This window comes from Manis javanica, chromosome 15 (assembly GCF_040802235.1).
Source record: "Manis javanica isolate MJ-LG chromosome 15, MJ_LKY, whole genome shotgun sequence".
Classification (NCBI taxonomy): domain Eukaryota; kingdom Metazoa; phylum Chordata; class Mammalia; order Pholidota; family Manidae; genus Manis; species Manis javanica.
Window position 1 is genome coordinate 81,362,490 of NC_133170.1, and position 16,621 is coordinate 81,379,110.

The following is a 16,621-nucleotide window of genomic DNA, read 5'->3' on the forward strand; positions in this document are numbered from 1 at the left end:
GCTGGCTGGTGCTAGTCGCCTCTGAAGGAAGCGTGATGAAACTGGTCCTAAAGGGGTGGGGGAAACTGCAAACCCGGTCCAGCAACTGCTACAGGAAGGTTTAAACTGACACGATAAAGTGCTGTGAGGGTGGTACTCACAGGAATGGCAAAGAGGAAGACCAGGGAAAGCAAATACCGAGCAAGTCCCTCCCTCGTCCTCCAGCCCTTTACTACCCCCTATCTGCCTGCCCAACAGGGAGCAGCAGGCAGTGCAGAAATGTGGCCTGCAGAGTCCCAGGCCCAGGATCGCAAAGCCTAATAAAAAAGAGAGTTGGCATTAAAAGATAACTTAATTAGCAAAATATTTTCTGTTCTAAGGTCATATGAACTATTTGTTTCAAAATCTACAACTCTGTGCAGGGGATCAAAATCAATGACCTCAATCTGTAACGCTTAGCCATCTCCCACTACTCTGAAGAATTATAGTAATAATAAACACACACACAAAAACCACACCAAACATTTATTTAGCACTTCCTACATGCCTGGAACTGTTTTAAAGAACATATGTGTGTTAATTCATTTAATCCTCACAACAACCCTGTGAAGTAGGCAATGGTAGCGTTCTTCCTTTACAGGTGGCACAATAAGGTGTAGATCACATGATTTTGACCACTGCATATGCTACAACATGATACACAACTCTCTCTAAATTTAAGGCAGCCTTTGAAATGCAGTACTTGTTGAACATAACTTCTTCACATCCTTTTTCAAGTTTATATCTGGATTTGCATCTATATGGAAAGTCATTTTCCCACACATGGAATATTTCAAGACTCTCTCCTGAGAACATCCATCCTGGCAACACACTTCTGGAGCCCTGAGCAATACAGGATAAAATGGGTAGAAAATTAGGCAATGAAATAATCTTCCACACTGCAAAAGAAAACTACTACCTTCACCACTGTCCCACTTAGAAATCAGTAGTTATTCATGATAGAGATATGCAATTAATTTTATAAATTATAATTTCTATAGACTGAAGCTCAAAAATGTCATGAGGTGAGAACATAAAATTAAAAAGAATCCCTAATCCTTAATAGGGACTTGTCCTACATACATATCCCGCATACAAACCTTAAATGGAAATTTAATAAAAATAACATTTACTTTCTCCCAGTATTCTTAAAAATAATGATATCTGTTTTTAGTATCATGATTAAAGATTCAGGATTACAAAACACCAATGTTAAAATACCACTGCATCTAAAGTCACTATGTACAAAAGTAATAAAATACCACCCAGGAAGAAACAAACTTTCCAAAATTTTTCTTAAAGGGATACAAATTCACTTTTACAATTCCCTCTGTAAAATCAATCAAAATACTATGACAATGGTGGGAAACGAAGCACATTTGAAAAACATTTAACTAGTAAACACATGAATTAGTTCCAACTCTCCCAATTTCAAGTAAAAATAAATATGTACTCAAAAGCAAAAGGGTAATCATATTTCTCTATATTTCCTTCCATGTTTATAACCCATTTCACAAATGATAGAAAGAACTTTAATTTAAAATTCTCCTCTAAATAGCTTTGAGTTCACAAATAGACATGATTTAAAACACAGCAATGTAAAATATCTCCAGACATTCAACTCTCTTTAAAGAATAAGGAATAAACTCAAAAGTTAATATTAAGTAAATATCTACATCTTAGCTTCACAGGAAATTCAAGTGAAGAATAAATTTCTAGAGTCCTTTAAGAAAATACTTCTTCCAGGAAACTATAATTATACATTTATTTCAGCCTTAGGCTAAAATTCTGAATCAACAAACAACTTCCAGTATTAATATGCTTTATGTTTAGTTAATAGCTTTTAATTTGCACTATAAAGACTGATTCCCCTTCATCAATAAACAAGGAAGATAAAAGCAGTGATTCTCTAATTTATAATTCCTTTTATCTCAAGATGCATATGAAATTAGAATCATTCTTTTACTATTTTAAAAACTGTTGTTCTTAGATAGCCTCATTTCATTTAATACTTTTCTTTATTATTTGGTTTAATTTCCATGATTCATTCAAGAAACATTTATGTCAGGTACTACATTAACTACTAATTTTAAACTGACAGTTTTGTAACTTTAAATACTTAACAAATTAAACTGCCCACATTGTAGTTAATTTTATCTTTTGATTGATAAAAAATTTACTAGATAACAAATAAAATTTATAAAAATAAACTTAGTTATCAAATACTCATCCCTTTGCTCTAATTCCAGAATTCTGAGCCAACACAACCTTAAACCTCACAAAGAAGGTAGATTTTAAGAAGATATCAAAGGGAATTACCTATGTTGCTGTCCTGCAGAAATTCTAATATTCAGTACCAAAAGATACCAAAAACAGATCACTCTGTGTTTAATGATCATTCAAATTTAGACAGTGTATTTCAGGCAATCAGACAAGATAAAGAGATAAAAGGCATCCAAACTGGTAAGAAAGAAGTAAAACTATCACTATTTGCAGATGACATGATACTAAATACAGAAAACCCTAAAGACTCCACCAAAAAATTATTTGAACCAATAACTAAATTCAGCAAAGTTGCAGGATACAAAATACACACACAGAAATCTTGCATTGCCCTATACTAACAATTAACTGGCAGAAAGAGAAATCAGGAAAACAATTGCATTTCAATTGCATCAAAAATAATAAACTACCTAGAAATAAACCTAACCAAGGAGGTAAAAGACCTATACTCTGAAAACTATAAGACACCTATAAAAGAAATTAAAGAAGACACCAATAAATGGAAATCTATCTCATGCCAATGGATAGGAAGAATTAATACTGTTAAAATGGCCATCCTGCCAAAAGCAATTTACAGATTCAATGCAATCCCTTATCAAAACTACCAACAACTTTTTTCAATGAACTAGAGCAAATAATCCTAAAATTCATATGGAACCACACAAGACCCTGAATAGCCAAAGCAATCCTGAAAAAGAAGAACAAAGCTGGGGGTATTATGCTCCCAGCTTAAAGCTATACTACAAAGCTACAGTAATCAGAACAGCATGGTACTGGCACAAGATCAGATCCATAGATCAATGGAACAAATCAGAAAGCCCAGATATAAATTCACATATATAGGTCAATTAATATATGACAAAGGAGCCATAAATACACAAAAAGGAAAAGAAAGCCTCTTCAATAACTGGTGTTGGGAAAACCAGACAGAAAGAGAATGAAATTGGATTACTGTCTAACTCCATACACAGAGGTAAACTTGAAATGGATTAAAGACCTTAACTGAGACATGAAACAATAAAACTCTTAGAAGAAAACAGGCAAAATCTCTTGAACATAAGTATGAGCAATTTTTTTCTGGACACATCTCCCAGAAAAGGGAAACAAAATAAAAAATGAACAAGTGGGACTACATCAAACTAAAAAGCTTCTGTACAGCAAAGAGCACCATCAACAGAACAAAAAGGCAGCCCAGTATGAGAGAATGTATTTGTACATGATTTATCCAGTAAGGGATTAACATCCAAAACATAAAAAGAACTCAAATGATCCAACACCAAAAAAACAACCTGAATGAAAAACAGGAGGACGACCTGAACAGACACTTTTCAAAGAAGAAATACAGATGGCCAACAGGCACACGAAAAGATGTTCCACATCACCAATCATCAGATAAATGAAAATCAAAACCACAACGAGATATCACCTCATACCAGTTAGAACAGCCACTATCCAAAAGACAAGAAATCACAGGTTTTGGCAAGGATGTGGAGAAAAGGGAATCCCCCTATGCTGTTGGTGGGAATGTATTGGTGCAGCCACTGTAGAAAGCAATACAGACATTCCTCAAAAAACTAAAAATAGGAATACCATATAACCCATTGATTCCACTTTGGGGTATTTACCCAAAGAAAATGAAGACATTAATTCAAAAAGATACATGCACCTCTATGCTTATTATCATATTATTTACAACAGTCAAGAACTGGAAGCAACCACAATGTCCAGCAATAGATGAATGGATAAAGATGTGCTACATATAAACAGTGGAATATTATTCAGCCATAAAAAAGAAAGATTATGCTAAGTGAAATAAGCCAGGTAGAGAGAAATACCATATGATTTCAATTACTTGTGGAATGTAGAAAACAAAACAAAACAAAATGAACAAAATAGCAGTAGACTCACAGTCACTGAGAAGTAACTGGTGGGTACCATGAGGGAGGACTTAGGATGGGTGGGTGGGGAAATTGAGGGGGATAAAGGGGCACAAAAATTCTTAATCATAATGTAAGTTGGTCACAGGAATGGTAGTACAGCCTGGAGAACATAGCCAATGATTCTGTAACATCTTTCTATGTTGGCAGATAGTAACTGCACTAGTTGGGGTGAGGATTTAATAATGTGGGTAACTGGTGAACCACTGTGTTGTGTGCTTGAAATTAATATGTTTATCAACTACACTTCAATTTTTCAAAAATTACACACACACACATATATATATATATACATATATAATAAAAATGTTAGCTAAAATAAAGAAAAAAGTCTTGAAAAAGTTAATTTACAATACAGTTAACTTAAGGCCATAAAAATAACTTCCTTTCATATCTGTAGGATCCAGGAGTGGGAACGGGAGAAATTTTGTCATTATTGTGCTTGTTTCTCCCTTACAAATGTGTGGTATTGCATTGTTTTGCTTGCTTTTTGTTTTTTGGTAAAAAAGTGGGGAAAGAGAATTTGATGCCCAGACGTGATTACGGAGGAGCAGCTGGGTGGAGGATGTTTTCCGCCGGGAAACCCTTGGCAGAGTAATCCCTTGTGGCGGAGTACAAGAGGGACACGAGTCGTCCAGAATGGTAAGCACGAGTGTGCAACAGATGCACTCTGACTTCTTAGTATCTTTCTCAAACCTTTGTTTTTATCCAACTATGTAATAAACATTCCTTGGTTGCCTACAATGTGCTAGGCATCAGCGGACTCTCAATTTTTCTTTTTAAATTACTCAATAAATCCAGGCTTACTATTAAAAAAAATTGAGCAGTTCACATTACCAAGGAAATTGAAGACTGGAAGAAAAATTTGACCATCCTCTAGTCCACTACAAGAGGGAATTGCACCATCACAGATTTTTATCTAATAGATAATAAATGGATATCAAGAAATAGAGCAGAGAAATAGAAAACTGCAGACTGGGTGGTCTCTTCTTTCTGTGTGGAAATACCTAGAGTGGTCAACATTTATACAACCCTTTATTTGTCACTTTTGGGTCTACCATTTTACTGTCACTTTAGTTCTTGACAGAAGCCTCTAGACATACACTGTCACAGAATACCACAACACTCTGAACAATAGTGGCCTTGTACGCCGAGCCACTCGGGTGTAGTACAGGCAGCTGTACTGATTCTCAAGCTTGACTGCATACTGAAATAATGTGGGGTGCTTTTAAATGACAGTGATGCCTGCCCCCCTCAGTTTCCATTCTGATTCAGCTCATTGGTCTGGATACTGATTTTGGAGCTATGTCTGGGTCTGAATCTCATCTCCTCTACTTGCTATTTAGACAAATTATTTAACTGCCCGGTACTCAAGTTTTCTTATCAGTAAAATGAGGATAGTCACAGAGTTGCTGTGAAAATCAAATAAGTTGACACATTTGAAACACTTAGAACAGTGTCTGGCACACAGTAGGTATTACACTGTATTGACTATTAGTAGTAGCAGTAGGAGTATTTTTATTATACTTTGGTGTCATGGAAGAGAAAGGAAGACCTGTGGAGTTTGCAACCCCACATGAATGACAATGCTATAATGGCAGCCCAGGTATTCTGTGTTTGAACCCGTGGAAACGAAATCTCTTCACTGTGAGGGACAACTCTGAGGCTAAATTAGATCATATGAAGTTGAGTTCCATCTGGAATTTTTATTGATTTTATACATGGAAAAGTAAAAATCTAAGTGTACCACATGTGTACTGGAACAATTCTATTTATTTGCATCAACAATGGACTGTCGTTGCTAGTTTCCCCTGGTTTAAAATTTAAAAAAATCTAAGGATAGGACTTTGAAAAATCAAAAGTCATATTAATTTTCAAATAAACAACAATGTTGGGGAGAAAAAAAGACAGCATCGTGCAATGGTTAAGAATGTAGACTCCGGAGCAAGACTGAGAAATTAAAATCCAGGGCAACTCAGATTCCTAACTATGTGATTTTAAGCAAATTAATTAGTAATTTTGGGATGCCTCAGTTTCTCCATGTGTAAAATGGAGATAACAACAGTGCCTACCTCATAAGGTAGGTGTAAGGATAAAATACGTTAATAGACACAAAGTACTTAGAAGACAGCCTGACATACAGTAAGCATGGTATGTTAGCTATAATGATCTGAAATCGAAAGACTCTACACTTATAGAAGGAACATTGTTTCCACACACATACTCTATAATTTACATGGCTCCTCCAAATATGCCTAATGAAAATTTTATTTTTTATAAAATATACTGGAATTTACGGTCAATTTCCTGAACAATTTTATAAATGGTTTTCATAAATCTTTGTGGAGATGAGAACAATGAATTTAACAAGAGCATTATTTGACAGTGGAACAACTTTCAACAATCCGATTTCCACATAACCTAAAATCGTAAGGATCCAAGACAATACTCAATACGAAAACTTTACATACAGTACAAAACAACTGTAGCAGTGTTTTTAGAACCATTTCAGGAAATTGTGCAATCCACCGTTAATATACTTTTCCTAGTGATAAGAAACTACACACAGGGCCAAATGTCCAATAAAGGTGTCTAAATTCCAAAATCATATTGGTAACATGCAAATTCCTGAGAGGATAAAAAGACCCAGATGTGTGACAGTTAACCCCAAACAAAAGGTACTGTACCAACCCCAGTGCTTGGCCTTATTAAATATACATTACATTCCTCAATATCAAATTGCACTAAAAAAATATCAGGAAACTAAGCGTCTAGTAGAGGAAGGTCATGGGGAAAGTCTTACGGAGTTGAAGTTTCCTCTGTTCTGCAAGTTGGCCCAGTACACTCAAAAGCATATGAAGGTTCTCATGGTTGCATTAAAAATGTTGTCACTTTCAAATCTGACTATTTCAAAGAAAGTTCAGACAACTTAACATGTTCACATACCATTTTTTAATTCACAGAAACTTTCTCATCCATCTTAATTTCAGGTATTCTCTATGTAAATGCTTAGTGACATTATTTTATTTTAGAAAATGTAATGACAGATTCTACAACCTGAATTAATTCTCAAAATATACTCAATTTTTGGCAAACTGTTAATAATTATTAAATCAAAGTAATAAGAAAATATAAAGGTTTATTACTGGATTCAATTTACTTTTCCATATGTTTGTAATTATACATATATGTACTCAATTAATTACTTTGGGGTTTAGTTAGTCACTCCTTAGATTAGCCTTAGATGACAGGTATAATAACCCTGTTCATCTTACCATATGTTAATGAAAACAAAATGGTGGGGGGGAATGAACACTTTAGGAGAGTATCTTTCATGGCATTTTAACAGATTAGACATTATTAATTTCTAGTTGTGTTTTCTATACCTCTAATGACTTATATTTCACATACCATAAAATTCATGCATTTAAAGCACACAGTTCAGTGGGTTTTTATTTATTCACAGTTTTGTGACCATTACCATAATTTAATTTACAATTTCTATCACCCCCAAAAAAGTCACATACCCATTAGCAGTCACTCGCCACTGTTCCTCCCCATGTGCCTGGCAAACACTAAACCATTTTCTGTCTCTGTGGATTTGTTTGTCCTGAATATTTCACATAAATATATTTCATATAAATCATATAATATGTGATCTTTTGTGACTAGCTTCTTTCACTCAGAATAATGCTTTCAAGGTTCATTTATATTGTATCATATTAGTACTTCTTCCTTTTCATGACTAAATAATATTCCATTGTATGGCTACATTACATTTTTTTATCCACTCAACAGTTAGTTGCTACACTTAACGTTTGTATCCACTTTGGGGTTATCAAAAATAATGCTGCTATAGGTCAATTCAAAGAGAGCTTGTGGGACCAACACCAGGAGCTCTACACACTGTGACCAAATACTGAAGTTCTCCGTAGATGTTAATAGTCACTCAGTAGTGCTATGTTTTCCTGAGATTTAAGATTTAGCCACTCACATCCATGACTGGTGATTTGGGAAAGTAAGTAAATGTTTCCCAAGTTTAACCAAAAATAATAATAATAATAATATTGTGAACATTCACATATAAAGTTTCAGGGTGTATAAATGTTTCTAGTTCTCTTGGGTATAAACCTAATTGTGAAATTACTAGGCCATATGGCAGCTCTATGTTTGGCATTCTGAAGAAATATCAAACTGTTTTCCAAAACAGCTGCACCATTTTATATTCCTACTGGGTGTGTACGAGGGCTCCAATCCCTCCACATCTTCACCAACACTTGTTATCATCTGTCTTTTTTACTCCAGCCATCTTAGTAGCTGTGAAGTGGTATCTCATTGTGGTTTTGATTTGCATTTCCCTGATGCTAATGATATTGCATACCTTTTCATGTGCTTATTGGCCATTTATATACATATATAATATATATATATTATATATATATATACTTTGAAAAATGTCTACTCAAATATTTTGTTCATTTTTAACTGGGGTGCTTTTAGGAGAAATAAGTAGTGAAAGAACACCACATTAACAAGAACTATGAGAATCAATGTCTTATTGGATATGAAAAAATAAAAACAAAATGATGATCTAGTAATTCCACTTGTGGGTATTTACCCAAAAAAACAAACACACTAATTCAAAATGATATATGCACCCCTATGTTCACTGTAGCATTATTTACAATAGCCAAGCAACCTAACTGTCCATCAACAGATGAATGGATAAAGAAGATACGGTATATATACACAATGGAATATTACTCAGCCATAGAAAGAATGAAATCTTGCCATTTGTGACATGGATGGACCTAAAGGGCGTTATTCTTAGTGAAATAAGTCAGAAAGAAAAAGACAAATACCCTTTGACTTCACTTCTATAAAAAGCAAAGCAAATGAACAAACAAACAAAGGCCAGAACAGACTCAAAAAGACAGAGAACTGGTGGCTGCCAGGGGATAGTAGTAGTATGAGGATAGACCTAATAGCTGAAGGGGATCAAGATGTACAAACTTCCAGTTATAAAATAAGTAAATCACAGGGACAAAGGTACAGCATGGGAAATATAGTCAATAATATAATGGTTTGTAATGGTGAAAGAGGGTAACTACACTTATCATGATGAGCATTTTGTAATGTATATAAATGTGGGATCACACGGAGAAAACAGTGTAGCACAGAGAAGGCAAATAGAGAATCTGTGGCATTTTACTGCACTGATGGACAGTGACTGCATTGGGGTATAGGTGGGGTCTTGATAATATGGGTAAATGTAGTAACCACATTGTTTTTTCATGTGAAACCTTCATAAGAGTGTATATCAATAATACCTTAATAAAAAATTTTAAAAATAATGAAATGAAATATATGTGGGATCACTATGTTGTACACCTGAAACTATTATAATGTCAACTATACATCAAAAAATATTTAAAAAAAAAAAAGAACTATGGGGTAAAAACAGCCTGGAGGTACACTTTTATTATTTTAATAATACTAACAGATACATTGTCAAATATCCCACACAACAACCTAAATAAAATAGCAGGTCTTTACAACTGTGTGGGGTGAAAGACTGTGTCTTTCACTGTTCCTCAAGTACTTACAAATGTCTTCGGTCACAGAAAAGTGATAGGGACAGGAAGAGGTTTGAGGTTTTTGTTTGTGGTTTTTCCTTTGTGGGTTTTTTTTTTTTCCGGTCTGTGGTTTTGGGTTTGCCTGTGTTTTTTGTCGTTTTTGTATTAGTTTGCTGTTTTGTTTTGCTTTTTGTTTTCTGGCTTGTTTTTAAATGGAGTTCATGAATGGAAAATATACAACAAATATATCAAATTGCTATCACATGCAAGGCATTTTTCTAAATATCTACCTACATTCTCTTTACTTAACAATCCTTTGAATATCCCCCATCCCATTATACATATGAATAGAACACTGAGATGTATAACAGTTAAGATTTGTTAAAACTCATACAACTACCAGAACTAAAACTCAGATATAAGAACTTAAATCTGCATTCATACTTTAGATTTCAAAGACCATCCTTCCTCACTATTTTGGAGGGAAGATTCGAAATGGAAAAATAGAACAGACTACCACTAAATGATTAAATTAAAAGATACATCAAAACTTACCTGTATTTCTTCTAAACACTAGCAATCAACTGATGAACAATGATTATATTAAATGAAATTTTAAAACAGTTCCATATGCAACAGCATCAAATAGAACAAAATACTTGGGAGTAAATTTTTGAAAGAAGCATAAGGCTAGGACCTGGAAACTGGAAAACATCATTGAAAGGACAGATTAAACAGAATACCTATAAAAAGTCTAACTACTTTTGGGCAGAAATTGATAAGCTGATGCTAAAATCCATGTATCAGGGACCCAGAGAAGCCAAAGCATCTTTGAAAAGCAGTACAAAGTCACAGGACTTAGACTTATTTCAAGACCTATTACAAAACTACTGTAGTCACATAATGTAGTACTGGGTTAAGAAAAGACAATAGAATGGAATTCAGAGTCCAGAAATAAAATCTAACATAAAGTGAATGGATTTTCAGTAAGGGTGCAAAGAACATTCAATGGATAAAAACAGTCTTTTCAATACATATTCCTCAGACAACTGGATCAGCATAAGCAAAAGAATGAATTTGGACACCATATGCAAAAATTGGCTCAAAATGTTAGCAACAACCTAAATATAAGGGTTAAAAACATAAAACTCTTAGAAGAAAGTATTGTAGTAAATCTTCATTACCTCAGATTTCGCACTGTATTCTTAGATATGTCACCAAAAGCATAAGCAGTAAAAGAAGAAAATAATCAGACTTCATCATAACTCAAACTTTTTTTGCAACAAAGGAAGTTGCCAAGAAAGTGAAAAGACAAACTATGAAATGGGAGAAAATATCTGCAGATCATTTATCTGATTAGGGCTTAGTATCCAGAATATTTCAAGAACCGCTACAACTCAATAATAAAAAGACAACCCAACTTAAAAATGGACCCAAAAAATGGACAAATGATTTGAAGACACACTTCTCCAAAGATAAAAAATGGCCAATAAGCACAAAAAAATAGGCCCAACATCATAGTCATTAGGGAAATGCAAATCAAAATTGCAGCAAGATACCTTTTTACACCGCCTAGGATGTAGGATGGCTCAAGTTAAAAGACAGACAATAATAAGTATTCATGAGGATGTAGAAAAACTGGAACCCTCATACATTGCTGGTGGGAATGTAAAATGATGCAGTGCTTTAAGAATGTCAGCTCCTCAAAAGGTTAAAATAGTAACATACAGCAATTAGGATATACCAAAGAGAAATTAAAACATATATTCCCATAAAATTTAGACATAAATGTTCATAGCAGCATTGTTTATAATAACCAAAAAGTAGAAAAAATCCACACCTATCAATGGATAAATGGGTAAACAAATTCTTGTATATCCATTCAATGGAATATTATTCAGTAATAAAAATAATGAAATACTTACTGATACATGCTACAAAACATGGATGAACTCCAAAAGCACTGTGCTAAGTGAAAGAAGCCAGACTACATATTGTGAGATTACATTATGTGAAATATCCAGAATAGCTAAATTCATAGAGACAGAAAATGGGTTAGTTATTACCAGGGGCTGGATTAAGGTGAATAAGGAATGTTAATGGGTTGGAATTTCTTTGTGGGGTGATGAAAATGCTCTAAAGTAGATAACAATGAAGTTGGGCATATACCGAATATACTATGAACCATAAAATTGTACACTACAGATGTTAATTTTATGGTAGGTGAATATATATCTCACCAAGTTTTGTGGGGTTTTTCAAAGACCCTTAAAAACAAAAGACAGTCATGGGGATGTCATACATGTTGATGATAGTTAATAATACTGTATTGTATATTTGAGAGTTCTTAAGATCTTCTTAAAAATTCTCACAAGAAAAAAAATTTATAACTATGTATGGTGATGGATGTGATAATTTTGCAATATATACAAATATCAAATCATTATGTTGTACATCTGAAACCTCTGTCAATATAGCTCAATAAAATAATTTTTAAAAAGAAATCCACATAAATTATAAAAATGAGAGAATAAAGTACCTAATTTTTCTATGTTTCTTCTTCAGATGCAGTCTCCACTTCTAAAGCCTTGTCTTCCTATATACATAATGTTAAGTCCAGTGAACAATAAACAATTGAAATGAAATCAACTACTGAGATTCAAAAACATGAAAACAGCCTCTGAAATATCCAATAACCTTCAAACAATTCTGTTTTAGCTTTGACTCTGAACTAAAGATAAATCTCAATTTCAAAACCTCACAGAAAGACTACAAGGTTTAAGCAAATTGCCAACTTTTCTGAATAAACAGTAATTCTGATTTCCTTTGATGAAAATGTAAATATTTACCTGACTCAAAGGAACAAAATCCTGTAAGGCTAGTGTTCCCAAAATGATGAAAAGAAAGAACATTTATCTTTAATTCAGAATTTTGTCTCATAAGTAATTTTAGCCTAGCTAGGGTATACATAGCTGATGGTTTATACTAAGTAATGCATACCCTGCTTTTTTCTAGAACATACTGGACGCATTATGAACAGCCACTGAAGTTATTAAGACCCGAGAAAAATCACATTATACAATAAATCTGACCGAGTTCATCTCAAAAAGCTCCTGAAAATGTCTCAAGAATACTCTTTTGGAAACTCCCTAAGTCATTCAGTCTTCCTACAAATACCTAAGGACCATTTACCCTGTGCTGAGCGCGGCATCTGGTACCAGGATGCACGGTGCGCTGTAAACAGACCAGGTCCCTGCTTACAGGAAGCTTACTCTAAAGCAGGGCTTGTCAAGTTTGTCAGATCAGAGCAACTTGAGGGCTTGTTAAAAATTCAAAATCTGCTCCTCTACTTTGCAGAGTCTGAGTCCCTGGGCCTGGGGCGAGTTGTGACGCTTGTATAGTTAGTTATCAAGCGCTCCAGATATTCCTATGTCCTGGCTGTTTGGGGACCCCAAAGCTCTGGGCCATCCCATCCCCATCCTGTGGGAGCCACACCTCCAAAGTCCATTTTGCTCATCATCCTTCAGCCTGACCAATACCCCAAACACACCATGAAGCTGGGGTGAATGTAAAGCATTTCAAAATCACTCTGCGCTCACCCACCAACAGACTTGCTTCCTTCCGAGACGGGCAGCTTACTCCCCGAGATTCCACCTGAGGCTGTCTGCACCTGAGCCACCTCGGGTTACACCGACACCTGTCTCCCAGTGGCTGCCGTCTACCTGGACGCGGGCCCCTGATGGGGGGCAGCTGCCACCCCGCGGGGACAGAAGCAAAGGAGAGGCGCCGGGCGCCGACTGTACACCGCCCCCGACCCCCCCAACAAACACACCCCGCGCGCGCGCACACACGCAACTCCCGCGGAACCTGGGGCAGGCAGGCGGCAGACCAGGTCCAGTAGCCGAGCAGCGCGAGGCGGGGCTGGAACCAGGACGAAGGGGAGGGTCCCGCCTCGCAGGCGCTCGTCCGCGGCGGAGGCCCGGCCCGCTTAGCACCGACGGAGTTTCACAAAGAAAGTCTCCCGGCCCGCGCCCCTGACGCACTCACCGGCGCCGGCACCGGCGGCGACTCCGGCTCCCGCCGCCTACGGCTCCGTGCGGGGGTCGGCCCCGGCGTCGGATCGGGCGCCGGCGGCAGCGACTGCTCCATCCCCGCGGGACCCGGGCCGCGTCCGCCTCGAGCTAACGGTCCCGCCAGCTACGCGCGCGCGCCGGCCCCGCGCGCCATGTTCCCGCCGTGCTGCGCGCCGCCGCGGCAGCCTACACACACCCCCACCGCGCACGCGCGCGCACGCCCCCCGCGCGCCTCCGCGGATTCCCCCCGACCGCGCAAGCGCGCACTCGCCGCACCCCCACACCGCTCGCCCCGCCTCGCGCCCTCCGGAGCCGGCCGCTGTTCCCGGCGCCGCGCCCACCCCCTCCGCACCCACCCGGCCGGGCCAGAGCGCTGGCCGTTCTGGTCTCGGCGCCTCCGCCTGCCGCACTGCGGACTACCCCCGGACCGGCTCGCGGGCCCCTTGCTCGCAATGCCTGTTTGCTTCACCCGCTCGGCCGGACGTAAGGCAAGAGGGAATTAGCCCCAATTAATGCCTGGAGGACACACCTAAGGTGAGGATCTGTTGTGGAGGTTTGGGAAGCATGTGAGCGAGAGCGTGGCACAGTGAATGCCTAGGGCCTTGGGAGAGTCAGACTAGGTGGAGAACCTGATACAGAGTCCCACATCTCCGCTAACCTTTGCATGATTAAGGTCGGGTCTTTGGTGGCCTATTTCTCCTTGATCAGGAAGGTCTGACAACTAAGGCATGTTGGCAGAACTCATGAAATAATCCAGATGAATTGTCAACACCACGCTTGTACTTACCGAGTGGTAATCGAGTGACAAGACGTCTTAGTTTTGTTTAATGGTCAAAACCCAAAAAATCTAGAGAAGGGAAATCGCGGTTCAAGTCACATCTCTAACTCTTGCAAACTGGAAGACCTTGAACAGGTCACTTGAACAAGACAGAGAGCCTTGAATATTTACATCAGCGAAGTAGAGAGTGGCAGTAGGACCTCACAGGGTTAAGGTGAGCTTCAGATGATGTGTTTATGTCCCTTAGAACAGTGCCCGGCGTCTATCAAGCTTTCCAAATTTCACTGATATAATTCCAGCCCTACCATTCCAAGACCCCTAAAAGTTTAATGAAAGGGGCTCTGCTCCCAAACTCTGTGGTATAATTAGCAGGGAGGGGTTCACTCAACCTTAGGGCTGGAAAGACCAATTACTTCCCACATCTTCGCTTTCCATTCTCTGCCCCAAATCTCTCTGAAAACCCTGAAGTTAGAAGAAAAACCACAGAGAATATTTTCCCTACTAGACAAGTCTCCGAAGGTCTCTTGGAGTTTGTAAATGGTTCAATTTATTAGTCTGGCCTTTTCCAGATACAATTGATTAAAAAAAAAAAAAAACTCAACCTAGAGCAAAACAAAATAGGGAACATACTGAAAACTCCTGGAGTGACACCTCACTTCAGGCATAGCTGGATCCAGGTGCTCAAACAGTAACCCACGTCTTTCTCTCCTCTCTCTCAGCTCTGCTTCTCTCTGTGACAACTTCATTCTCATGCAGTTCTTTCCACATAGTGTCCCAGCAAGCTCCAAGCAGGAAAGTGGAGCTGTTTTCCAATAGCTCCAGCCAAAGTCTCAGAGTTGACTTTCATTGCACCCAGTTGGGTCTCATGTCCCTGCCTCAGCCAAGCACAGCAAGATTGGCTAAACCTGGCAATCTGGAGCCCTTCTACCAAGGGGTCAGTCCCTCCAGAAGGAAATGGGATGTGGGAGGAGGGATGCCTCCCCAAGAGAAAGAGGGATGCAATTAAAAGAGGCAGAAGGTGCAGGACTGGCCCAAATAAGAGCTGTCCATTTCACCATCATCTAGGCACAGAGCAGGTCTCCATGAAACAGCATGCTTGCTCTTCAGAAGGTAATGGCAGTTACTTCACCTGCTGGGAAACGCCCCTCCACCTCTGTTCCCACCACCAAACCCCAGGCCTGGCATTCCCCAAATCTGCTTTGTTAAACACATCTCAATGATCCACCCATCTGTGTGCCCTCTGCAAAAAGCTGAGCAGATAGTGTTACTTTCTGGCTCAAGACCTTTCCATGGCTCCCTCTAACTACTGATGTGGCCCTCCCGCCTTTAATGACGGAAGCCAACATTGATGGATCCCTTCCGACAAACCAGGCAGTTTACATGGGCCGTCCACTTGGAATCCTCACAAAACACCCGAGGTTACTGCACCCATTTTACAGATAAGGGTATAAAAGCTCAGCAGTTTGAAGGAACTTGCACAAAGCCAAAGTCAGGAAGTGCAAAGAACCGAGTAGCACAATATTGCTTCTACCACTAATGCCACACCGGCTCCATCTGCTCTGTTTCAGAGTCCTGTGCCCACCTCCAGCTGGGTGGCTGGCAGGAGGGACCCCTTCAGCTTCCATAGTGAGCAGCAGACAGCACTGAACTTTACCATCTCTCCTTCCCCCCATAACTTCATGGAATAGAGAAAAGGTATTCCCCCCCGAAAAACTGGAGGTGAGGTAGAGTATGTGGGTGCTGGGTGGCCCCAAATCAGCAGCTGATGTCTCCCCACTGGTGAGTGTATTAGTTTCCTATGGCCTCTGTAACAATTTACTACAAATTGGGTGGCTTCACACAAATTTATTCTTCCAGTTTTGTAGATCATAAGTCTTGAAATCACTTTCACTCAGCTAAAGTCAAGGTGTAAAGGGTTGGTTCCTTCAGGGGACTCTGAGGGGACAATCCACTACC

At 38.4% G+C, this 16,621-nt stretch overlaps 1 protein-coding gene, 1 long non-coding RNA gene and 1 other non-coding gene across 5 annotated transcripts in view; 1 reads left to right on the forward strand and 2 right to left on the reverse strand.

The window, feature by feature from the left end:
* TTC28 (tetratricopeptide repeat domain 28) overlaps nucleotides 1-14,095 on the reverse strand; it is a 577,193-nt gene extending 563,098 nt beyond the window's left edge. For both annotated transcript variants that reach the window (XM_036993107.2, XM_036993106.2), the window contains exon 1: nucleotides 13,862-14,095. In XM_036993107.2, the coding sequence (XP_036849002.1) occupies nucleotides 13,862-13,963 (102 nt within the window). In that variant the 5' untranslated portion in view covers nucleotides 13,964-14,095. The remainder of the gene's footprint in view (nucleotides 1-13,861) is intronic.
* On the reverse strand, nucleotides 490-13,853 carry LOC118967438 (uncharacterized). 2 transcript variants are annotated; one of them, XR_005054461.2, is made up of 3 exons: nucleotides 13,418-13,853; nucleotides 12,354-12,410; nucleotides 490-861 (listed from the first exon to the last, which is right to left on the reverse strand). It is a non-coding gene; the product is annotated as an uncharacterized lncRNA (long non-coding RNA). The 2 variants fall into 2 exon arrangements; XR_012125713.1 differs by lacking the exon at nucleotides 12,354-12,410.
* Nucleotides 8,096-8,219, forward strand: LOC118967492 (small nucleolar RNA SNORA25). Its single transcript, XR_005054582.1, has one exon. It is a non-coding gene; the product is annotated as a small nucleolar RNA SNORA25 (small nucleolar RNA).
* Nucleotides 14,096-16,621: the final 2,526 nt, after the last annotated feature.